The sequence below is a fragment of the Tilletiopsis washingtonensis genome, assembly GCF_003144115.1.
Source record: "Tilletiopsis washingtonensis strain MCA 4186 unplaced genomic scaffold FA09scaffold_18, whole genome shotgun sequence".
Taxonomy (NCBI): domain Eukaryota; kingdom Fungi; phylum Basidiomycota; class Exobasidiomycetes; order Entylomatales; genus Tilletiopsis; species Tilletiopsis washingtonensis.
The window spans coordinates 505,522-527,314 of record NW_020312015.1 but is presented as its reverse complement, the minus strand read 5'-3'; the positions used below and the strand labels follow the sequence as shown (position 1 = coordinate 527,314).

Genomic DNA, 21,793 nt, shown 5'->3' with positions numbered 1-21,793 from the left:
AGAGAGAGAGAGAGAGAGAGAGAGAGAGAGAGAGAGAGAGAGAGAGAGAAAGAGAGAGAGAGAGATGCACACACACCACTCAAAGAGATGACTTAATGACATGCTATACCCACCGCTACCTCAGCCTCGACGTGAAGACGCAAGCGTGAGCCAGGGCTTGCCGTACCTACGCTGCGATCCTCTCTGGCTGGCCAGGGCTGCGCTCGAGCACCAGCAAGATCTTGGCTGCGCTCCATCGATGCCTGGCCTGTGAGCGCATAAGCTTGAGAGGACTTGCCACCATTCCTCCTCTTCGCTTCCGTGACCTCTGCCAGGCCCCACCAACAAGCTCGGGATTGGCATCCGCCTCATCCCCGGAGGGCGAGGAGGGCCCGGCACGACGAGAAATAGAATGGCTCTGCGACCCGCGCGGGCAATGCTCTCTCTCGTACGGCAGAAAGACGGCGCCCGCGCACGCCTGTGGAGCCTGCTGCGCCCGTTGCGCAGCCCTGGTGGATTCAGCACTCGGCGCACCGACGGCAAGCTCAGAGAGCTGTGCGTGGCCCGCGGCAGCGAGAACGGCTGGATGCTGGCCGCACGCGATGCTGCGCACCCGTGCGCCGGCGGCGCCTGACCATCGAGCCGGCCCCGACGCCGGACGGCCGGAGTCGCGGCGGCTTTGTCCCGCGGAGAGGAGGCGCCGTCTTGGTGCGCGTTCCCACGCCAACAGCGGCACCGCCGCACAGCGCACCGGCAGATCGCCGCGCGCCACCGTGGCCGGCACTGGCGACTGCTGATGGGCTGCGAGAACGAGGCAGAGGAGAGCGCACCAGCCGAGCGGGTGGAGCCGAACACAGCGGAGGCGGTCGGAGTGTGCCTGGGTATGGATGCCGAGTGGCCCACCGCCGCAGGCGCAGAGAGATTGCGCTGGAGCTGAGCGCTGGCCTCCGACTCCGGACGCCGCGCAAGAGCGGGGACCACGCGCCGCGGCGACCTGCAGCGGCTCGCGCACGACGTGCAGCGGAAACTTTTGGCCCGTCATCCACGCTCCGGACGGCGGCGGCGCTGCCGGCAGCGCTGCAGCAGCCACGAGCATCTCGCTCGCTCCGGCGCCGGCGCTGGGCAGCCGAGCTCCAGCAGCAGCACGGCGTGCAGCACGGCACAGCATGCTCAGTGTCGGCATCAACGCGGCCTCTCTCCGCCTTGACACGTTCGCGGCTGCCGCTGCGGGCTGCCTTTGCGCTGGCACACCCCACGGCGAAAGAGCACGCGCAGAGCGGCCGGGGTGCCGAGAGCAAGGACAGGTCCAATCTGGATAGGTGCGTCCATGGTACGCTAGTCGCCAGCACGAGCTTCGGGTCTCGCCCTCCCACATCCCAGCCGCACGGCCGGCAGTGCCGCACGCCGCAGGCCGTGCAACGCCAGGCCCCCGACGGCCCAAGACTCGGGACCCACGCGACGCTCTCGCGATGCGCACAAACACATGGCACGGGCCTAAGGCGTGGCTACCCGCTGCACCCTGAGCGCGCCTGCCCCCCGACCCGCATTCCCGGCACCGGTGTCTTTACGTTCGCTCAACGCGGTCCGGGCAGCCGGGTCAGAGAGAAGAAGGGTACTCGGCATCCAGGGTCTGCAGAACCGTCGCTGTGCGGAAAAGGGCCGCCGGCGGACCGCCAAGATTGAGCAGCAGGCGCGGCGTCGGAAGCGATCGTTGATGGCTGCGGCGTCCAACGCCCGAGGCGCTCATTGAGCGAGCTCATTCACCATCCCGGCCTCTTTCTCCGCGCCGAATATGCACAGGGTTGTGCACCCGGGAGCGCTAGGCCGCTCTCTAGCTCGTAGCGCTCTCTGCTGCCTCACACGTGCGAGCGAGTGGGCAGAAGAGGACGCAGCAGCAGCAGCGGCAGCATGCAGGATGCTGCACCACACGCTACAGCAGCTGCTGCAAGCCTGAGGCACCCGCTTTTGCTGCCCTGCAGCCGCTGCCGAGTCGGCAAAGTTCGGCGCCGTCGCCGAGCCCTTGTCTTCATGCGACCAGGTGCGATCCCGGAGCACGTCTGCCGCAGTCGTATTCGCGGCAAGTGGGAATGCCATGCTCGCCGCAGCGTGATGTGCCTTTGGAAGACGCATTCAGTGCTTCCGCTTGTCATGAGCGCGCCACCGTCGGGAGCGTGTGCCAAGCTGCCGCTGGCAAGGCAGGCCCGCGTTCGGGCGCAGGAGATCTCCCAAGTTGCTCTTTGCCGTGCTGCTTCTCACATGCAGACTCCATGCGAGGCACGATCTGGGCCTCGCCTCCTGCTCGCCATGCGCCCTTGCCTGGGGTGCGGGGTCTTGCGGCGCCTGCACCGCAGCCGCGATATGTGCCGCTCGCTAGCCCCGAGGCCGCTGAGGCATGCCGAGGCTGGCGCATGTGCCCCAGAACGCAGCGCAGACGAGCAAGGCACCGCGGCGCAAGTTGGCGCGCCCGAGAAGGAGTCTTGCCATGCACATGCGCATGCGCACGCTACCGCATCGCCCATGTACGACGGCGCACCCTGACGACATGGAGGCACGAGGCAGCGTCTGCGGCCAACGCTACACCACAGCGGCGACGGTCCCTCCGCGTCGTTCTCGCTTTGCGGGCCTGACTCTCTCGCCCTTCCCTCGACGTGGGCGTGCTCGCAGAGACAGTCGAGGCCGCCGCGCGGAGCAGTGCCAAAGCCGAGTGTCCCGATGTGTGGCGCCGCGGCGAGGAGCAGCGCCGCCGCCGCGGCAGGAGACGTCGCGGCATGCGGCCAGAGCGCGAGGGAGCGGCGCCGGACGCGCGCGCGGCGCCGCGCAGCGCCGCAAGGCAGCGGCTCCCGGCCGCGGCGGCCGTGATGCTGGCGCTGCTGCCGCTGCCGCTGCCGCCGCCGCTGCTTCCGCCTCGCCTTCCGAGAAGCGCTCAGGCTGCGGCTGCGTCTGATCTGCGAAGCCGCTGCGCCTCTTCACACACCGACCGCCATCCCCCCATCCTCCGGCACGCAAGCGCAAGAAGCCGCTGCACGCCCTCACCCTCGCCCTTGCACGCCTCTGTCCCGGCCGGCCAGGCCAGCAAGGCAGCTCGGTGGCGTGCCGCAGTGCCTGCCTCTCTCTCGACTCGCGCCTCGGACGCAGCTCGGTCCCCTCCGGCCCTTGTCGGCAAAGACGCAGCGCAGCGTGGAAGCGTGTACACACCCACACATGTCTGCCTGGCGGCTTCGCACGCTCCCTCTCTGACTCCCTCTGCCTCTCTCCCATGCCTCTTGCCGTCTGTGTATAGTCTCGCCCTCTCTCCCCTCTTGTCCGCTCGGCCTTCGCTCTTTCCGCGCGTCCTTGCGCGTCGAGCTTGTTCCTTTGTCTGCCACGTTGCTCGTTCCCTGTACGGCCCGCGTCGTCAATACTCTCGTCACGCCCACTTGCACCTCTTAGACGCACTACACCCTGTCTCGATCCTAGTCTACGTGCGCGGACGGACCCAGCATCCTCATGGCGGGTCCGCCGCACCGTCCCGGCTCCTCACGGCAGGCACCGTACTCCGATTCACGCAGCGACGATGCCAGCACAGACCGCTCTGCGGAGCGAGAGCGTGCGTGTCTTCTCCTTGCGCATCTCAGACCCATCTGCTGACGCATACATGCCACTGCAGTCTCGCCGTTCACGCTCGCGCAAATGATCAGCGATCCGAACAACTCGTTGCTCGCCAGCATGAGCCAGGCCGGGCCTAGCGACGCGCTCTTCTGGCCGCAAGCCGGCTCGATGCCATCCGACGTGCCTCAGTCGAGTGCCGGTGCATTGCAGATGCAAGACGCCGCCCTGTCTCCGACCTCCTCTTCGCACAACGACGCCGTCATCAACGAGCTGCTGATGGGCAGTGGCCTGTACCCTATACCGGGTCACCGGCCGCCCAATGTCGCGACGTACGAGCCGCAGCAGCTGTCGCATCTGCAAGAGCCGCTTCAGATCAACACGAGTGCGCCACCAAGTATGCGATCCGCAATAGCGCCCTTACCAGCAAGGCGGACCAGCGCAAGCGGACCTTCGTCGCTCGTCACTACGCCAACCTCAGCTCGGCCCCAAAGTAGCATTCCGGCATCTGCGTCGCAGGACAACATCGCAGTCGCGGACGACGGCAAGCCTACTCGTCGTGCCATTCTCGCATGTCGCTTCTGTCGCACACGCAAGCTGCGCTGCGATGGAGAAGATCCATGTCGCCAATGCGAGCGCCGTGGCGAGACGTGCGAGTACACGCTTCCACCTGCGGCGAAGCGAAGAGCACAACAGCGCAACGTGGATGCATCGACTACAAGTAGTGCAGTCACAAGTGCGGACGAGGCGAGCGGAAGCAGCAAGCGCCACGACTCGGGCGCCACGAAGGAGAAACATCGCCGTAAGTCACTGAGAAGCGGCATCAGCGACGACGGCGAGGCCGCAAGCCTGCCTGTCGCTGTGCCGTCTGCGTCTTCTGCGAGCGTGGCGGCGCCGTTGAGCATGCGCCCCTCCTTCGATCAGATACGTCAAGAAGCCCGGGCGCAGAGGCGTCGCGCCAGCGATAGCGTCGACGTCGCAGCAGCGGCCGACCCGTCTGCTGCGGTGCCAGCTGCTCTGGCTGCTGGAGAAGGCATCGATGGTGACGCAGCATCGTCACTGCCGTCGATTGCCTCGGGCCCAACAAGCCTGCTGCAGCCTGCACAGGCGAGCGCAGGCGGCTCCATGCCCATTCTGGAGGACATCGACGTGTCGCCGACGATGCCGACGCCTAACTCGCCGCCTCGTCCGCACGCTGGCCATCTCACCGACATCCTCGGCGATCTCGGCGCGCTCGCAGATGCCGTCGATGTCATGACGCTTGGCGCTGTCGAAGCAGATGCGTCGTCGCCGGAAGCAGGCGCGCAGGACGATGCGGTGAGGTCCGCTGCGCAGCGTGCCGACCGCAAGACGTCGCCGCAGCTTGCACGCGCCCCGGGAGCAGGATCGCAGACGGGCTGGTGGGACGAGATACTGAGCGTGTTCCAAGCGCACGGCTCGAGTAGCAGAGCTGCCGCGTGAGTGTTGCTGTGCTGGCTCTTCCGCCACAGGCACGCGCTCATCCTAGGAGAGCAGCACATCCGCTCTTCGCACGTCGCTGTGGCAGTTCTGCAGCGGCAGCATCTCGTGAGTGCGAGGTGTTGTACCGCTCGCTACCGCTCTCACGCGGGATGCTCTTGCAGGCTGGTGTACCTCACACACCCGCCTTCCTTGATGAGCGGCATTCTGTCCGAGGAGCGACGTCGCTGCGTCTATCCCGCGCTCTACTTCGCCATCGCCTCTGTCGGCTGTCTCGTCGATCCCAGTCAGTGAGTATACGCGGTCAGAGCCCGTCTGAGGCCACGGACTCATGTGCTCTACAGCGAAGGGTGGTTCGAGGTCACCCCATCGATCGGCTCTGAACAGCGCGCCCTCTCTCGCGCCCTTGCGGATGCTGCGCACGCCCATCTGCACACGAGCGGTATCGACGATCTAGCACGCGGCATGGAAGCCATCCAGGCCACGTCGGCGCTGGCCCTGCTCGAGGCTCGCGGCTCAGACCGGCAGATTGCCATGCTGCGTTTCCTCGTCGGTCTGCTCTACGCTCTGCAGCTGCCGCAGAAGGTGGCAGCATCGACGAACATGGCGGACCATGCGCCCGTTCCGCCGCCACATCCCGACTTTGCACGCATCGCCCCGCCGCAGCCCGGCTTGACGCTCGAGGCCGAGATTCAGCGAGAGGTGGCCGTGCGCCTCTGCTGGGCACCGAGCAACCAAGGCGTTCGCAACCTGGATCGGCAGCCCGATCGGCCCTTCGTCTGCTCAAACACGCTGCATATCCCACCCAGCACCAGCTGGTCGCCGTCGCTGCTGTACCGCCACCGCGATGCGCTGCCCGAGTCGTACTACAGCAGCCGCTTCCAGGTGCGCGTCGGCGTGTGCATCATGCGCCTCGCCCAGAAGCTGGCGGTGCGTGACGAGCAGATGCCGCACCTGCTCTTCGCATATGGCGAGGGCGCACAGCCGGTTCACGCAGACGTGCTGGAGGAACTCGAGCAGTACGAGTTCCTGCTGGAGGTGAGCAGCGAGCGCACGTTGGAGAGATAGAGACGCTCACCACGACATCCAGGCCATCACCGCGCCTTACCTGACCGACATTCGCCTGGCACACGGCCGGGACATGATCAACGCAGTGAGCTCGGCCGTTGCGATCCCTCGCCTATAGCGCGCGCTCACGCCAGCACCTGCAGATGTGCCTCGCCGGTGTGCGGGTGCGTCTCGCCTGCCACAAAGCGCTCGGCATCTTCCATGCCAGCACCAGCAGGCCCGCCGGCCAGATGCCAGCCACCGTTACCGCCTGGCTTCAGAGCTGGACATTCCGTCTGCGGGAGATCGAGACGGACCGCCTGGCGCTGCTGCGCAGGGCGACCGACGCCACGACGCCCATTGCCAACCTCGCAGAGCTGGGTGAGCGCATTGGCACGCGCCGCACAGGCTCGCGCTCATAGAGGCACCGCACAGACTCCTGGGTGCGCTTGCTCCGTCTCGGCACCGATTTGCATGCCGCCAGCGGCCATCGTGAGTAGCGCTGCCGCCCCAGGCTGTGCGCAATAACGCTGAAGCGCCGCACGCAGACCGCTCCTTTGTGCCCTACCTCCAAGACCTCTCGTCGGCCATCAAGGCACACGAGGCTGCTCGCGCCAAGCTGCCTTCCGGCACGTACGCCAGCCAGAGCGAGGCTGGCATCCTCTCGCGCAGCGCCGTTGAGCGCACCAAGCAGGAGCTTCAGGCGCAGCTCGTCCTCGGTGCCGCCGCCGCCGAGCGGGCCGGCTCATGACCTCACAGCAAGTCTCTCCACTTCTCTCTCACCGCCGCACTCTCTCTGCGCCAGCCCAAAACGAGCAGCCGTCGTCACGCCTTAATGCGCCGCTCACTCAGCCACCGTCTCATGACACCGCCTCATGCGTCACCCTGCTCCCCGTAATATACCGTCACCAGCGCGCCGCACGAGGACCAGGCGTCGTGCCATTGTAGGGTGTGTGTGTGTGTCTCTCTCGCGCGTGCGGCCAAACAGGAATGAGTGCGATGGGGACCTGCCCGTTGGCAGGCGAGTGGGGTGGGGAATGGATGCGGGGATCGGGACGGGACAGATGAAGTGCGAGCGAGAGAGCTTGACGGGGATGAAGGGAAAAACAAACGATGAAGAGCCCGAAGAGAGAGAAGCGGGCACGGCGGCATGGCACGGCAGCATGCTGGGCCCCATCAGGCCAGGTATTGGTACCTGCGCGGAAGAGCGTGAGCGGAAGCAGCGCTCAAGCCACGCTACGAGCACGCACTTGTCTCGCTCGCCCTCCACGCGCTCGAGGTACTGCAGACAAAGGCATCAGCTCTGCAACGCCGGTCGAGATGCGGCAGACGCACCTCCTTGTCGATGAGCTGGTCGATGGCCTTCTTGATGTCGGGCACCTTGGGCTGGAAGCGCGCAGACACCTGCTGCACGACCTCCTGCACGAGGTTGGTGTGCTTGAGCGTCTTGCGCGCCTTCATGATGCTGTGCGGCGGAACGCGGGTCAGCACAGTGGCGCAGAGATGACAACTGGCACGCACCGGACAATGGTGGCCTGCAGCAGCATGCGCCGGTCCTCGTCGACGGTGCGCATCACGTCGCTCGACTCGGCCTTCTGCTCCGACTTGACGGGCACGTTGAGGTTGACGCGCACCTTCTTTGACTTGAAGTCTGTAGAACGGAGTGTGAGCACGCGACTGATGGGAACGGCGCGCATCGCACCCACCCTCGTTGATGTCGTACGAGTCGCCGTCCTGCACGAGCAGCTTGCTCTTGACCAGCGGGCCGAGGGCCGCCTTGAGCGCCGCCTCGTTGAGCCCCGTGGCCTTGTGCAGCTCGGCCATCGTCAGGCTGTCGCTGGCATTGTACTGCAGCAGCACGGCGCTCTGGTACGCGCTCGTCTGCAGGATGAGCTTCTGGCTGAGGTAGTTGGTCTTGAGGTCGTTCTTCGACAGCTGCCACAGCCACGCCAGGCGCCGTCCGCTGTGCTTGGCGCCATAGTAGCGCTCGAAGCGCGTGTACGTCGCCAGCAGCTCGGTGGGAATGACAAACTCCGTCGTCGGCTCGGCGAGCGGCCAGAAGCCGTTTGCGAGGACGAGGGCGTAGAAGTCGACGTCGCCGCCCTTGCTGCTGCCCGCGTCGTCGGCGTTCTTGCCCGACACCTCGCGGAAGCTGTCGTTGAGCTCCTTCGACAGGCCCATGTCGGTGAACATGCGCTGCAGCTTGTTCGTGTACTCGAAGCCGCACGCCTCCTTGAGCTTGGCAATCATGCTTGCCTCGGCGTCGTCGGAGGCAGACGAGAAGTTGACGAGGCGCTTGGCCAGCATCTTGGAGTAGAACTTCTGAAAAACATCCTTGTCCTCGATGTACTTGAACACGACCATCTGCGCATGTGCCCTGTCAGCCGAGCCCCAGCACAAGCCAAGCGGGCCACTCACGACCTGGTTCAGCGCATCCTCCAGCCCCTGCTCCTCGGTGCTCTTGTTGCTCTTCTTCAGCAGCCCGTCGCTGTGCTTTGCGAGCAGCTCGGGGCTCTTGCTGTTGCTCGTGCCCGTCGCCTTGTTGCGGTTCATAAAGTCGCGGCACGCCTTGTCGAGCGCCGCCAGGAAGCCCGCTTCGGAGCGGAACGCCGCCTGCACCATCTCCAGGCTGCTGGCATGCACCGAGAGCAGAGCACTGACGTACGCCGCCGCATCCTGTACTTCCATGCATCAGCTTGTGGCCTCGGCGCTCGGCCAGCGCCACTCACGACTGCATCCGCGCTCTCGCCTGCCACCTTCTCGACTGCCGCCAGGCCCACGCGCTTGACGTGCAGCTCGAACTTCTCTCGCAATGGCTCCAGGCCGTCGGAGATGCGGAAGAGGAGGTTGTACATGCGCCAGAGGTCTGCCCGGCCGAGTCAGATGCGGCGCTGCGAGCCGCCCTCCAGTCTGCACTCACCATCCGTCTTCGCCAGGTCCAGCAGCGACTGGAACTCGTCCCACATCATCTGCGCGTGGCCCCGCACCAGCACGGCGTCGCACGTCTGCACCAGCTGTGATCGCGCGCTTGTCAGCCTCCCTGCCTCGCCATACATCACGCCAACACGACTCACCTGGCGCTTCGTCGTGGCATGCAGATACATCTCCACGCGGCTCTCCTCCTCGCGCAGGCGTGCCTCGGCCTTGCGCATGTAGTCCGTCACGCTGTTCTCCGCAATGAACGTCTCGCTCTCGGCCTTGTAGTAGATCTCGGTGGCCACGAGGAAGGGACGCTCAAACTCATTGCGGTACACGTCCAGGTTTTGCCGCGTGCTGTCCGACTCGTCCAGGCCCAGCGAGACTGGTCGGGGCGTCAGCACGCGCAGTGATGGCCAACCGCACAGACAACGCGCAGCTGGCAGCGCCACAGCTTCAAGCTGTGTAGAACGCTCCTCGACTCTCTCCCGCTACGCTGGTCTCCCTGCCCGCACACTCACCTAATGAGTCCACCACCTTCTTGACCAGGCTCGTCTCGATGGTCTCTCCGTTACGCTGCTTCTCAATCTGCTTCAGCAGCGCCGCCACCAGGCGTCCCTTCTTCTGTACCGCCGCAAACATATGTGTCTTCCACTGCACGAGCGCCAGCTGCAGCACAGGATCCAGCATCAGCCTCGCTGCCCTTGCTCTGCTTGTGTGGAGGTAGACGCAGCAGCGCAACTCACAGTGTACACGACGTGCGTGTCCTTCTTGCCCTCCTCCTTCTCGCGCCGCACCCAGTGACGGTTCAGATACGCAAAGAGACGGTGCACAAAGTTGGCGCCCGTCGTGTAGCGGTCCCACTCTGCGACGTAGTAGCGCAGCAGGGCCTCATCTGTCAGGTCATCCGCACCCTGGCACGGCGAGAGAGGGTGAGCATAGGTGGCACGAGGAGAGAGAGAGTTACGCACAGCTGCGACGGTCCGGAGATGTGAGACAAAGTACTTGCTCAGCCGGTCGTACAGCTCAGCGCCCATCAGATTCGCTCCAGCTGTGCGACGAGCGCGCGGCAGTCAGCAGCGAGCTCAGCGTCGAGCTACAGCAGCACGTCTTGTAAGGCTGAAGCTCCGCGGCTCCACTGCAGTTACTCACCAGCTCGTCCCGAGCTGCCCAGGCTGTCCGAAGGTGCATTCATGCGACTCGAGGTGCAGTGGTTGTAGGCGACGGTGTAGAGCTCCATGTAGCGCTGGTAGCTCATGCCCTCGGTCAGGCGCGTCATCTGCGAGCGAGAATTAGCTCAGGCAAAAGCGAAGGTACAAGGAAGGAGCGCGCGTAAGGGCATCACGATCGACACACCATGATGGACACGCCGCCCTCCAGGTACGCCCATGTTGCCGGCAAGCTGAGCGATGCCGAGCTGTCAGCAGCGAGGCAGACAAGGACATGCGAGCGCTTTGCAGCAAGCAGCACACGCACTCGAACGGCGACGGCAGCTGGACCTTAGCCATGCTGGGCAGACACGCAGCGCCGCGGCGCCGAGGCAGCACGGAGCGTCACGCGACGACGAGACGATGGCTTGTGCGCAGCGCGAGCCTGCGCAGCTGATCTGCGATCGGGCAAGCGGGCGGCGGAGCAGTGTGGCCGAAGGGCACTGCAGGAGCTAGGCGCAGGTCGTGCGAAGAGCCAGGGAGCGTCCGGGAACAGCAGAGCGCGAAGGAAGGGAGATGGTGGTGGAGAGGAGACGGCGATGCGTCAGTCGAGCACGGCGCGCCACGCGCTCGAGCCGGCGGCTGTGGGCGCGGCGATGCGGCGCGGCCTGACGGCGCTGGCGCTGCGCCGCGCGCCGCCGCGTCGTGTGGAGCGGCTCTTGCTGCGTTCTCATCACGTGGACCGTCCTCGTCTGCGCTCCCTCATCACCTGCCCCCGTCTCATCAATGCATAGCAGCAGCACAGACAGGGGGGGCACAGAGGATAACTGGATATAGAAGTACAGGCCGCGCGCGCAGCAGTGGCGCGCGCGCGCGACGAGGGCTGGGGTGAGTATGCAGGCTGGCGTGGTGTGTGTGTGATGATGGAGGGCAGCAGGCATCTAGCATGCGCGGAGGGTGGAGCATCGAGCTGTGGTGCACTGGGCATACGCCGAGGGTGGCGAGCAGATCGTGCGCTGCGTTGGCGGCGCCATCCGAGGCTCAGGCTCAGTGGAGTGGGAATACGGGCGGAGAAAGGGCTCGTGCGACGAGGCAGAGCGCGAAAGAGCAGAACTGAAGTCCTTGACGACCGTGACCTTGGGTACGTGACTGCGAGGTGTGGAGAGAGGCGAGAGAGCGAGGCTTGAGACGGCGAGACGTGGCGAGGGCGTGAAGCGAGACGTGGCGAGCGATGCATGCGGACAGAGACGAGGCGGATGACGGCAGCGAGGCGAGGCGAGCGAGAGCAACGATGTACACCAGCTGCTCAGGCAGCTGCCGAGGAGCTGGCCGGCTCGCCCTCCTGTCCGGCATTGGCCATGTCGAACATGACGCCCACGACGCGATTGAGGCCGTCGAAATTGGACACGGGCGTGCTGCTCGCCTCGGTCGACGTCGAGCTCGTCTCGTCGGCCTCGCTGCTGCTCGAGCTGCTGCTCGTCGGCGACGGCGTGCTGCTGCTCGAGCTGGTGGGCTGCGAGCGCGTCGAGGAGCGCGTCGACGTCGTCGTCGTCGGCGGCGGAGGTGGCCGTGTGGTGCTTGTCCGCCGCGTCGTCGTCGTCCGTGGCGCATCGTCAAGCGAGTTGCCAAAGGCCCACTGCACCTGGATCACGCCAAGACTCGTGTCTGCAAAGTACTCAAAGAGACCCTGCGACATGTCGATGGCGCCGTACGGGCAGCCAGGACACAGGTCCGTGACGGTGGCCGTCGCCGTCTTGCCGCCGTAGCCAATCGTGATGGTCCGGTAGCACGAGCCGCTGAACTGTGCCGAATTCATCGCAATTATTGCGTCGCTTGCTTTGTTGACCGTGCCGCAGGCTCCGAGGCCCGCAGCGTAGTAGGTGGCGCGGCCGGAGTAGGCGCGCCGCGCCAGCTCGCCGCGAGGGTCGAGGCTGGAGCCCGCCTCGGCGGCGCGCTGCTCCACCTGCGCCGCGCCGAAGCGGCGCAGCAGGCCCTTGTGCGAGCGGGCGTGAGGCGCATGCTCGGCGGAGGCGAGGAGCGCGGCGGCGAGGCAGAGGAGAGGCGTAGCGAAGTGCATCGCTGCGAGAGAGCGAGAGGTGCGGTGTGAGAGAGCAGCCGAGTGAGAGAGGGTAGAGGTCGGCGCGAAGGAAGTCGCGCGGGCTTGGAGGAGGGCGAGTCGAGCAGACGGTGGGAGATGGAGCTTGAGGAGGTGGTGGGCGTGGAGAAGGAGGCAAGTGTGGCTCGCTGTCGGGCTATGTGTATGGTCGTCGGAGCCAGAGGCTCTCATGCAGCGCACGGTAAGGCAAGGCAAGTCCAGCCTTCGTCGGAGCGCCGGATCGTCGGTGCCTGCGTGGCTGTCTGCAGGCCGACAGTGTGCTCCGCTTAGGGGCAGCCGCACCCGAGCGGGGCAAATGCAGCAGCAGCACCCAGCTGCAGCCTTGCCTCGCTCGTTCGATCGGGCAGCCGTAGCGCAGGCGGCCTGTGTTGTGCTGCAGCGAGAGGGCCAATAGGGGCGGCCGGCTGGCGGTGCGTCACGCAACTCTACAGCCGTGCGCCGGGTGCGGCTGGTGCTGGCCCCTCTCTGCGCTGCAAGCATGCAGATCATCAGCGGCAGCCGCAGAACAGCAGCATCAGGACAGGCACGCCGCCAGAGCACCGTACATGTCGTCGTGCTGCAGCAGATGCTCCTCTCGCTCGTCGCCGTCGTCGCTGCTCAGGGGCCCTAGCCGCTAGGCTGCGGTGCGAGCGTTGGGGCTGCCGCTGCTTCGCTCTTCGTCCGAGGGGCAGCCTTGCTCGGCTTGCTCTTGCGCGGCGGCGCCGCGCAGGACGGCAGCATGCGAGCAGCGCGGAGCTGCGGCCGTAGGACGCCGCGCCCTCGCCGGCACACTGGCGCCGTGCGCGTGCTGCACGGCGAGGCTGCTTAGCGCCGCGCGTCCTGCAGGCGTTTGAGCGAGCGCACGCAGCGGCAGGCCAACGCCTTCTCGGAAGACGTTCTTTCCTCCCGCTCGGCCCCCCTCCGAGCGCAACCCTGTGAGGCGGCCCGTCCGCACGGCCGGCGATCGCTGAGCGGCTGACCCTCTCGGTGCGGCTGATGCGCTTCCGCATCTCGCTTGCGCACGGCACATCCGCATCCTGGGCCTTGGCAAGCTGCCGTCTCGCCGTGCCTGCGTCGGTGCCGCGTGATTCGCGCTCGCGCCTCGCGGTGTCTGCAGGAGCAAGACGAGAGCGCGCCTCTCCACACTTTCTCATCACGCTCACGCATCCTGAGTCGCTCTGGCGTATGAAGCAGCGTCAAGGAGTGCTGATGACGATGCAGATCCCTCGCCAAGGCGCCGGAACCTTGCGTTCTCATACTGTGGGTCAGCGGTCGTCGTGACGGGTGCACGACGTTGGCCTTCGCGCGCGCGGCGGCGCCGTGACGCGCTGACGGCACGGAGCAGCGCGCAGCTTGGGGCCTCTTGATCCTCCGGCCTGTCCAGCAAGCAGTCTGCATTCTGCAGCTCTGGAAATCGCCGATCAGCAACCTCTGGCTGCATCACTTGTGCTGCAGATCACTGGATTGTGGGTCCTGCCCAGCAAAATGTGGCGGCGGACCGTCCGGTGGTCGGGTGCGCGTCGTCTGCGCGCGCGCCGCCCGCCAGACGCATGACGCTGCCCATCCGACAGCCGAGCGCAGTGCGCGTCCCGTCCGCTCGGCCCCGCTCCGCCGTCGTTCTCTGTTTCGCACACCGCACCTCGATCGCAGTCTTGCTCGACGCACAATTGACCGGCATGCGGATGCTTTCGTGCATGCAGCATGCGGTGGGTGGCGCCGTGTGTTGCTCTGGAGGCGAGTCGGATGCCTCGGACCTCGAGGCGCGGGCTGCTGAGTCAGCAAGACGAGCCGGACCGCGTCACTCGGCTCAGAGCTGCCTGGGCCTCTGCCCTTCGCAAGACATACTCTCTTCGCCTTGGCCTGTCTGAGATGCTCTGGGCCGACCGTTCGTGTCTCACTGAGGTCGTGGTAGCTGTCTTGGAGGCAGCAGTGCCGGGTGAGCGGCAGAAAGTCACGTGGGGCTCGTTTTGCAAAGCCCGGCCGCGCTTTCGACGCTTCACAGAGTTGCTCGCCTCCGAGCGCCCGGCTCAGCAGTCAGACGGCGCCAAGAAGGACCTAGAGGCACTCGAGAGCATGTATTGCGCATATTGAGCCGTAAAATGTGCCCCATCTGCCCTTCTGGGGCTTGGGAGGACGGCAGTTGTGTGAAGGAGCAGCAGCGGAGGGGCGACGAGGTCACGTGCCGCGCGGGCGTGGGAATTTCAAGCCGTGCAGCAGCCCCAGCCTCGCCCTCGCACCAAGAGCACGTCCTTCTGCCGTCACCACACCAACACCTCACCACACAACGAGCGTCCACGCCATGCTGCTCGTCTCGTCGCGCCTCGTCACCGGGCCATGGTCGCCCGCCTTTGCGGCGAGCCGCGTCGTGCCGCTGGCCGCCGCCGCCTCGCGCGCACAGCTGCGCCTGGCGTCGTCCACCCCACGCCTGCCCTCGCGCCTGGCCGCACGGCAGCAGCGCTGGCAGCACACGGCATCGAGCATGCAGCAGAGCAGCGGAGGTGCATCGGGTCTGCCGCCAGGCTACGGTGCCCGAGATAGCTCCTTTACCTCCTCTGGCAGCGGTGCGCCCAGCTCGCTGCCGTACAGCTTCTTCTCGCCCGTCCTCACGCCCGAGCTGCTGGCGCCGGCCGCCTCTCCACACTCGCCGGCGTCCAACGATCCCACGCGTGCGCCGCTCTCGGGCCCGCTCTCGCTGCCCACCACGCCTGCTGCCGCGATCAGCGAAGGCTACCGGCCCGTGCCGGCTCTGACGGCCAAGACGCTCAAGCGCGCCTACGTGCAGCTCGGCAAGGGCAACCTCACGCTCCTCGTCACGCTCACCTCCATGGCCGGCTATGCGCTGTGTCCAGCATCACTGGCTGTGTCCAGCGGGCCACTCGTGCTGCTCGCGCTCACTGCCGGCACGGCCGCCTGCTCGGCCGCCGCCAACGCGACCAATCAGCTGCTCGAGGCGCCGTACGATGCGCAGATGCCGCGCACGCGCAACCGGCCGCTGCCTGCGCGTCTGGTGACGCCGCTACACGGCGCCACGTACGCCGGCATCATGGGTCTGTCGGGCGTCACGATTCTCTCGCTCGCCGTCAACCCGCTGACGGGCGTGCTGGGCGCCGCCAACATCATCCTGTACGCCTTCGTGTACACGCCGCTGAAGCGCGTCCACATCGTCAACACCTGGGTCGGCTCGCTGGTCGGCGGCATCCCGCCGCTGATGGGCTGGACGGCAGCGACGGACTCGCTCTTGCAGCTCTCCGACGCGCCAGGCTGGCTGCTGGCCGGGCTGCTCTTCGCATGGCAGTTCCCGCACTTCAACGCCCTCTCGCACAACCTTCGCAGCGAGTATGCGCGCGGCGGCTACCGCATGATGTCGGCCTCGCACCCGCTGCTCAATCGCCGCACGGCACTGCGCTACGCCATCGCCTGTCTGCCGCTCTGCGCCGCTCTGCCTCTGACGGGCGCCGTGCATCCCATCTACGCGCTGCTCAGTCTGCCCGCAAACGTCGCCTTCATCCACGCCAGCTGGCGCTTCTGGCGCGACCAGAGCGACAAGGCCGCACGCTGGTGCTTCTGGGTCAGCCTCGTGCACCTGCCCGCCGTCATGCTGCTCGCCATGGTCTGCAAGACGGGCCTCTGGGACGGCCTTCTCGAGCGTCTCGGCTTCGGACCCGCTGCGCCAGCTAACACTCCCGTGCGAGCCGTCGAGGACAAGTGCGTCTAGGCGCATCACGAGGTGCAAGCACAGATGTCCGTGGGGGTATCTGATTGCAATGCACAGCCCATACAGAGACGCTGCGCGCAGAGGAGGGAGAAGCATGAGGCGAGGCGTCGCGATGGAGAGTCAAGGTGGCAGCGGCATTAGTAGCTCTCAAAGTGGAAGCCGTCGCGCAGCTCCTGGCGCGGCCGCTGCTCTCGGTGCGGCGCTGGGGCCGCTCTGGGATCCGAGACGACGCGGCCGCGACTGGGCAGCGACGTGTAGGCGTCGGGACGTTGCGCCGCGCGTGGCTGCTGGTAGGAGTGGCGCGGGCCACGCGGGTCTGGACGGCCGCGGAACGACGCCGGCTCGCCAGTGTACGGGTCGTAGGAGGCGCGAGCACGCGGCGCCGGACGCTGCGTGTACGAGCCGACGGCGTTGCTGGGCGCCGGCGCGAAGTCCGAAGGCTGCAGCGCCTGCTGCGGGTACTGCATGGCTGAGTGACGTCCGCCGCTGCTGTAACCGTTGGAGGCCCAGTAGCGCTCGCTGGCCTGCCGCGGCTGGTCGCCATGGCGCTGCGGCATGCCTGCATTCGCAGGATACGGCTGGGCCGGCGCGCTGGTGCGAGGGCGGGGCATGCCTGGTGCGTCCGGGTACGGCTTGACGACCGGGTATTGCTGCCGAGTCGGGTCCATGACCGCACCGCGCGGAGCAACGCTGCCGACGGCAAAGCCGGACTGCTGCTGTTGTGCGCCTGGATGCAGCGGCGCAGAGGCACGTCGGCCGGCTCCGACGCCCGCACGGACGTGGCTCGGAGGTGCTTGTGCGCTCTGCTCCATGTCCTCGCGCGCCGCAGCGCCGGCGGTGAACGCATCGCGCTCGTCGCCAATGTCGGCGCCGAGCTGCGACGGAGCGGGCAGCGGCGTGTACGGCGCCGGCTGCTTGGGCTTCTTGCCCAGCCAGGTCCACTTCATCTCGACGGGCGGCAGGATTGCCGCAATCTGGCTCGGGCCCGGCGCCGGTATGCTGCTGCGGCGGACGCGCTCCGCCTCGGCAGTAGCTCGGGCCTTGGCCTCCTTTTCGCGAGCCGCTCGCTCGTGCTGCTCCTTCTCGGCACGCCACGCCTCGAAGCGCTTGACGCGCTCGGCGTCCTCGCGCGCTCGAGCTGCAGCCTCGCGGGCCGCGTCTTCCTGTGCTTGAGAGCGTCCGCCGTTCACAACGCGGCCCTTGCTGCCTGGCGGTGCGGGCAGGCCGAGGTATTCGCGCTCGCGCTCCTCTGCCGTCTTGACCCGTCCCGAGCCGGTGGTCGAGGGAGCAACGCGCGATGCTGGCGCGGCAGCCTGCGCGCGAGGGTCGGCTGCGAAGGCGATGCGGCTCTGACGAATGGCGCTGCCTCCTGTGGCGGGCGGCGAGGTCGGCGTTGGCGTCGCCACCTGATCCTGTGCGCCGTACGGGAATGTCTCGGGCGACAGCGGGCCTGGCAGGCTGAGCTTGATCTTGCGTCCCTTGGGACCGGACGCTGTCGCAGCCGCCTCCTTCGCGGAGATGGCCGACGTGGTACGCGGAAGCGGTGGAGGTTGGGAGCGAGCAGTGACGACCGGTGCGACTGACGGCTGAGAGACGGAGCGCTGTGGCTCTTGCCGCAAGACCTGCTCCGTCGCAGGCGCGCCCTGCCGAGCCGTAGGCGGGAGGGACGCTCGCGGCGCATAGGTCGCTTGCTTGACGGTCGGTGGAGCAGGCGGCTGAGCGGAGCTTTGCTCTATCGAATTCGGCATCGCGAAGAGGCTGGCACGCTGTGCCTTTGGAGCGACCAGCTGCGGGCCGGACTCGGCGGCAAAGCCGGGTGGCGGCGACCGCAAGGACGAAAAGTCGGCCGGCACGAGGACCGCGAGCTCTGGACGCTGCTCGTGCTCAACCTTGGCGCGCGGCTGCTGCTGCTGCTGCTGCTGCAGCTGCTGCTCAGTTTGCTGGCGCTGACGCCATGCCTCAGCTTCACGGCTCGACGGCGTGTTCTCGAGATGACGGCTGGACGGCGTGTTCTCCACGCGGCGGCTCGCCGGCGCATTCTCCAGGCGACGAGTCTTCTCGACCTCCTGCTGCTGCTGCTGCTTGTTGCTCTGCTGGGCGTCCACTGTGCTTTCGCGACGATGAGGTGCAATCGTTCCGCCGCTCTGTGCTGTTGGAGCCGAGGCCGGCTTGGCAGGCGCAGTCTTGGTGCGCTTGGCAGGGCGCGGCGCAGAGACAGGCGGTGCGGGCCTTGCAGCTGCGCGTTCCGCGTACGTAGGCGACAGTGGGTCGCTGAAGAGCATCCCCTTCGGCAGAGGTCCCACAGCCGACGAAGCCGTCGGCGAGGGCGCTCTGGGCGCTGCGCCGGCGTCGACACCATCGTCACGGACGGCGCTGGTTGTTGTGCTGATGTGCCCTTGCTCCGACTTGACGACTGTCATTGCTTGCGACGAGACGCCCTGCTCGTGCGTCACAGCAACGCGCGTGACAATGACTTCATCAGCGTGTTGCTCCGACGGCGGCTCGGTGGTGCGCATGCTCGAGACGCGCGAGAAGGCTGCACCCAGCACGCCTTGGCCGGCTGAGACGCTATGCAGCAGCGGTGGACGAGGCGCGTCGAAGGGAACGCTGGACGGCGACACGACATCCGAGTCGTGAGAGGAGGTGCGGCACGTAGAGATGATGTTGTCGAGCGGCGACGAGCGTAGCACCGAGTCGGCCGACGATGAGGATGTCTGCTTCTTCTGGCTGAAGGCGGCGATGCGAGCCACCGGAGTGGATGGCAGCGCACCGGCAGCGTCGTCCTCGTGCGGCACAGCACGCGAAGGCGCACTGTAGCCGCCGCCGAACGCATCGTGCTCGTCGTCGTGGTCTGCGCCCGAGCCCGAGATGCGTTCGCGTACAGAGCGCCACCAGGCTCCGATGCTACCACTGCCCTGTCGAGGGGCATGGCGCTGCCGCTCGGCCGCATCCTCCACGGGCACCCAGTTGCCGTTCAGCACGAGCTCATCGTCGACAACCTCTGCAAAGCCCTTTTCGTCGATCTCTGGCGACTGCACCGCAGGGTTATGGTAGCGCGAGAGCTCGGGATGATGGTCAATCTCGTCCTCGTATCGAACGGAGTCCTCGTCTGGCTGCTGCGCTGGCGTGTACGTCAACGCGCGTATCAGGCCGCGCGACTCGACGAGCGCTGCGTCGCCGGCCTCTTCGTCATCGTCGTCATCATCGTAGCGCTTGCCTAGAGCGCGGTTGCCGCGCGGTGAGAGCGTGTCATCCTCGAAGGACTCTCCGACCGTGCGCACAGGGCGCAGCAGGCCTGCCGAGGCAGAGCTCTGCGTCTTGCCGTCTGAAGAGGGAGCACCACGGCCCGAGACGCTCTTCTCGGCATCAGCGGCATGCTCGACGTCGAATGCTTCTTCGCGCGCGCCGCCGTCCTTGAAGAACGAGCGAGCCTGTTGCTTCATGGCCTGACGTTCGCGCACCAGCTCTGCGTGACGTTCGCGGCCGAGTGCCTTGTGCAGATGCACGTACTTCTGCCTTCGAATGTCGTCTACTTCTGTGAAATCGCGGCCGCGCGAGCGCGCAACGATGTAGCGCGAAGAGTCGCGCATGCCGCGCCACCAGTCGCGGAAGTCCATCACGTCGAGCAGTGCTGCGCCGATCTTGGTCGTGCGCTGCCGATCGGCAGGGCGGTAGACAAGGTACGTGAAGGCCTGTCGAAAGTGTGTGAGCATCGGCAGTGTGTCCAGGATACGGTCGGCCTCACCTTGATGTGCAAGAACGCAAAGACACACATCTCGGCAGTGAGCAGCAGCGCCTCGATGCCGACCTGCACGTCCTCGGCTGAGAAGTACTCGGTCTCCTTGAGCACGTCGAAGTAGAAGAGAATAGAGAGGAAGAGGCTCTGCCAGAAGATGATGAAGATGGCCGCCTGAAGAGACGCGTGTCAGCCGGGGACCGACCACCGCGTGTTGGCTCGCTGTTCACCTTGACGGCGAGAAACTTGAGGATGGGCGAGTAGGGCTTGAGCTCCTTCTGAATCGGCATGTACAGCTGCAGCAACGCATAGAGCGCCACAGTGACGCTGCGATTCGCGGCCGTCAGCAGCGCAAAGGCAAGCCAGCTCTCGCCTTACCGCGCACCTGATGGTGATCGCCAGCGCGATCCAGAGATGGCCGAACGCCGGCGACCAAGAGGCGAGGCAGTACAGGCCCATGTACTGCAGTCCCACCGCGGCCTGTACACGCCAGTCAGCGCTGAGCTGAGGCAAATCCACGCGACACAACTCACGATGGTGCACACGGGCCTGACGATGGCGTACTGCAAGATGCAGATCTTCATGATCCAAAGAAAGTGCAGGCCGGTCGGGCGATAGCGCCACCATCCGAGCGGCCACACCCACTTCTTGAGCTTGACCTGGCTGAACACCTCATTCTGCTCTGCCGGAGAGTCGCCGACGTACTGCAGCAGCAGCCAGACGAACGAGGTGATGACGACTGCTTCGTAGCAGTCGCGCACGAGCTGGAAGACGATGGCCTGGCGGACAGGCGTCAGAGCGGTCGCTGAAGGTCGTAGGCGATCCATGCGTCAAGCCCGCGACCCACACCTCCTTGACAGCGACAGTCCTTGCCCTCTACGCCCACCTCTCTCGCTCCTCACCCACGATGCCCGCCTCGCTGACCGATCGCTCAGCCGTGCCGCACACTCACCTGCGGGTAGAAGTAGTACGAGAGAAACGAGACGAGTGCGTACACGGGCACCATGAAGAGCATGCGCACGATGTGTCGCTGCTGTTGCGGACACGTGTAGTACCGCAGATGCTGCGCATCGGCGCCACATCAGCTTGCCATCCACGCGTGCCAGCGCCTGTCTCGCGCAACGCACCTTGATGATCAGCCAGAAGCTCGCCGTGCACGCAATGAGCGCCAGCACACCGCTGACGATCCAGCCCACATCGCGCGCACGGAAGTGCAGCTGGCCATCGGCCCAGAACTGCGTGGGGTCGGCGGGCTTGGAGACGTGCGGACACCTGGGCATGGCGGCGGCGGCGTGCGCGTGCGCGACGAGCGCGACGCGGGCCGAGGGAGAGGAGAGGCTAGGAGATGGAGGCGAGGGAGCAGCAGTCGCGAGAGGGCGTCACTGGGGATGGAGTCGTGAGACAGGATCGTGAGGGCGTGAGAGGGTCGTGAGGCGTGAGATCGTGAGGCGTGAGACGTGAGGCGGGCGTGAGACGAGAGGCGTTAGCGCAGGCAGCAAGAGACGAGACGGGGGATGGGATGCATGACGGACGTTGCGCTGGGCGCGCGGCGCGTCGAGGCGCGTGCTTTGAGCTGCGCGGCGCACGCCAAGCCCAGGCTGCTGCAGGCCCCGATCAACGCTCAGGGGCTGCGTGGGGCGTGGGAGCAGCGCCGGGGCAGCGACTGACGGGCAGCAGCTGCGATCTGCAATGACGACTCACAGACTGCGCGTCTTCGCAAGCCGATCATCTGGACACTCACAAGTCGCTCACTCCATCCGACTCTGTGCGCTGCAGCGAGGGCAGCCTGCGCCGGACGCTCCGAGGACGCAGCTGATGGGCGGCAGCTGCGCGCGCCCGCGGAACGTTCCTCTGCCGCGCCTCTGCGCCGCATCACGCATCAGCACGCACTGCCCCCTCGAGGCGCTGCAGAGGGGCGTGGTGAGGTCATCACTGGCATCGAGCCAGACGCCGCGCTCGGACCTGGGCCTCATCTGCACTCGACGTCCGCTTCCTCCGCCGAGGCTCATCGTCAAGCTCGGCCGCCGTGCCCGAGCCGTACTCTGTTTCCTCCCATGCAGCGCCGCCGCCCGAGCAGGAGCGTGAAGCGTGAAGATGGGTCTGCTGTCATTGAC

The 21,793-nt window shown here is 66.5% G+C and overlaps 6 protein-coding genes across 6 annotated transcripts; 3 read left to right on the top strand and 3 right to left on the bottom strand.

The window, feature by feature from the left end:
* Window positions 1–3,351: 3,351 nt before the first annotated feature.
* Window positions 3,352–4,847, top strand: FA09DRAFT_99583 (hypothetical protein). Its single transcript, XM_025745936.1, has 3 exons — window positions 3,352–3,565; window positions 3,626–4,366; window positions 4,489–4,847. Exons 1-3 carry the CDS (start codon window positions 3,466–3,468, stop codon window positions 4,530–4,532), a joined length of 885 nt encoding a protein of 294 aa, XP_025596590.1. The 5' UTR covers window positions 3,352–3,465; the 3' UTR covers window positions 4,533–4,847.
* FA09DRAFT_99508 (hypothetical protein) lies at window positions 4,847–7,001 on the top strand. The gene is made up of 7 exons (XM_025745935.1): window positions 4,847–5,021; window positions 5,080–5,312; window positions 5,367–6,060; window positions 6,113–6,172; window positions 6,234–6,450; window positions 6,505–6,561; window positions 6,618–7,001. The coding sequence occupies exons 2-7, from the start codon at window positions 5,218–5,220 to the stop codon at window positions 6,818–6,820; spliced, it is 1,326 nt and encodes a 441-aa protein (XP_025596589.1). The 5' UTR covers window positions 4,847–5,021; window positions 5,080–5,217; the 3' UTR covers window positions 6,821–7,001.
* Window positions 7,002–7,124: 123 nt separating this feature from the next.
* On the bottom strand, window positions 7,125–10,719 carry FA09DRAFT_331528 (putative SCF complex member Cullin 1). Its single transcript, XM_025743064.1, has 15 exons — window positions 10,462–10,719; window positions 10,342–10,387; window positions 10,138–10,264; window positions 9,957–10,036; window positions 9,732–9,899; window positions 9,507–9,654; window positions 9,144–9,370; window positions 8,990–9,083; window positions 8,799–8,935; window positions 8,488–8,745; window positions 7,776–8,433; window positions 7,591–7,720; window positions 7,405–7,534; window positions 7,320–7,351; window positions 7,125–7,264 (listed from the first exon to the last, which is right to left on the bottom strand). Exons 1-15 carry the CDS (start codon window positions 10,491–10,493, stop codon window positions 7,246–7,248), a joined length of 2,286 nt encoding a protein of 761 aa, XP_025596588.1. The 5' UTR covers window positions 10,494–10,719; the 3' UTR covers window positions 7,125–7,245.
* Window positions 10,720–11,766: 1,047 nt separating this feature from the next.
* On the bottom strand, window positions 11,767–12,075 carry FA09DRAFT_284040 (hypothetical protein; the record flags this gene model as incomplete). The annotated part of the gene is made up of 1 exon (XM_025739860.1): window positions 11,767–12,075. A coding segment is annotated over one exon (309 nt), but the record flags the coding sequence as incomplete, so codon positions are not given.
* A 2,881-nt stretch (window positions 12,076–14,956) lies between these two features.
* On the top strand, window positions 14,957–15,853 carry FA09DRAFT_284728 (protoheme IX farnesyltransferase; the record flags this gene model as incomplete). Its single annotated transcript, XM_025739875.1, has 1 exon — window positions 14,957–15,853. A coding segment is annotated over one exon (897 nt), but the record flags the coding sequence as incomplete, so codon positions are not given.
* A 3,563-nt stretch (window positions 15,854–19,416) lies between these two features.
* Window positions 19,417–20,959, bottom strand: FA09DRAFT_300309 (DUF300-domain-containing protein; the record flags this gene model as incomplete). Its single annotated transcript, XM_025740329.1, has 7 exons — window positions 19,417–19,635; window positions 19,689–19,853; window positions 19,910–20,006; window positions 20,065–20,159; window positions 20,213–20,458; window positions 20,632–20,742; window positions 20,807–20,959. Coding segments are annotated over 7 exons (1,086 nt in total), but the record flags the coding sequence as incomplete, so codon positions are not given.
* Window positions 20,960–21,793: the final 834 nt, after the last annotated feature.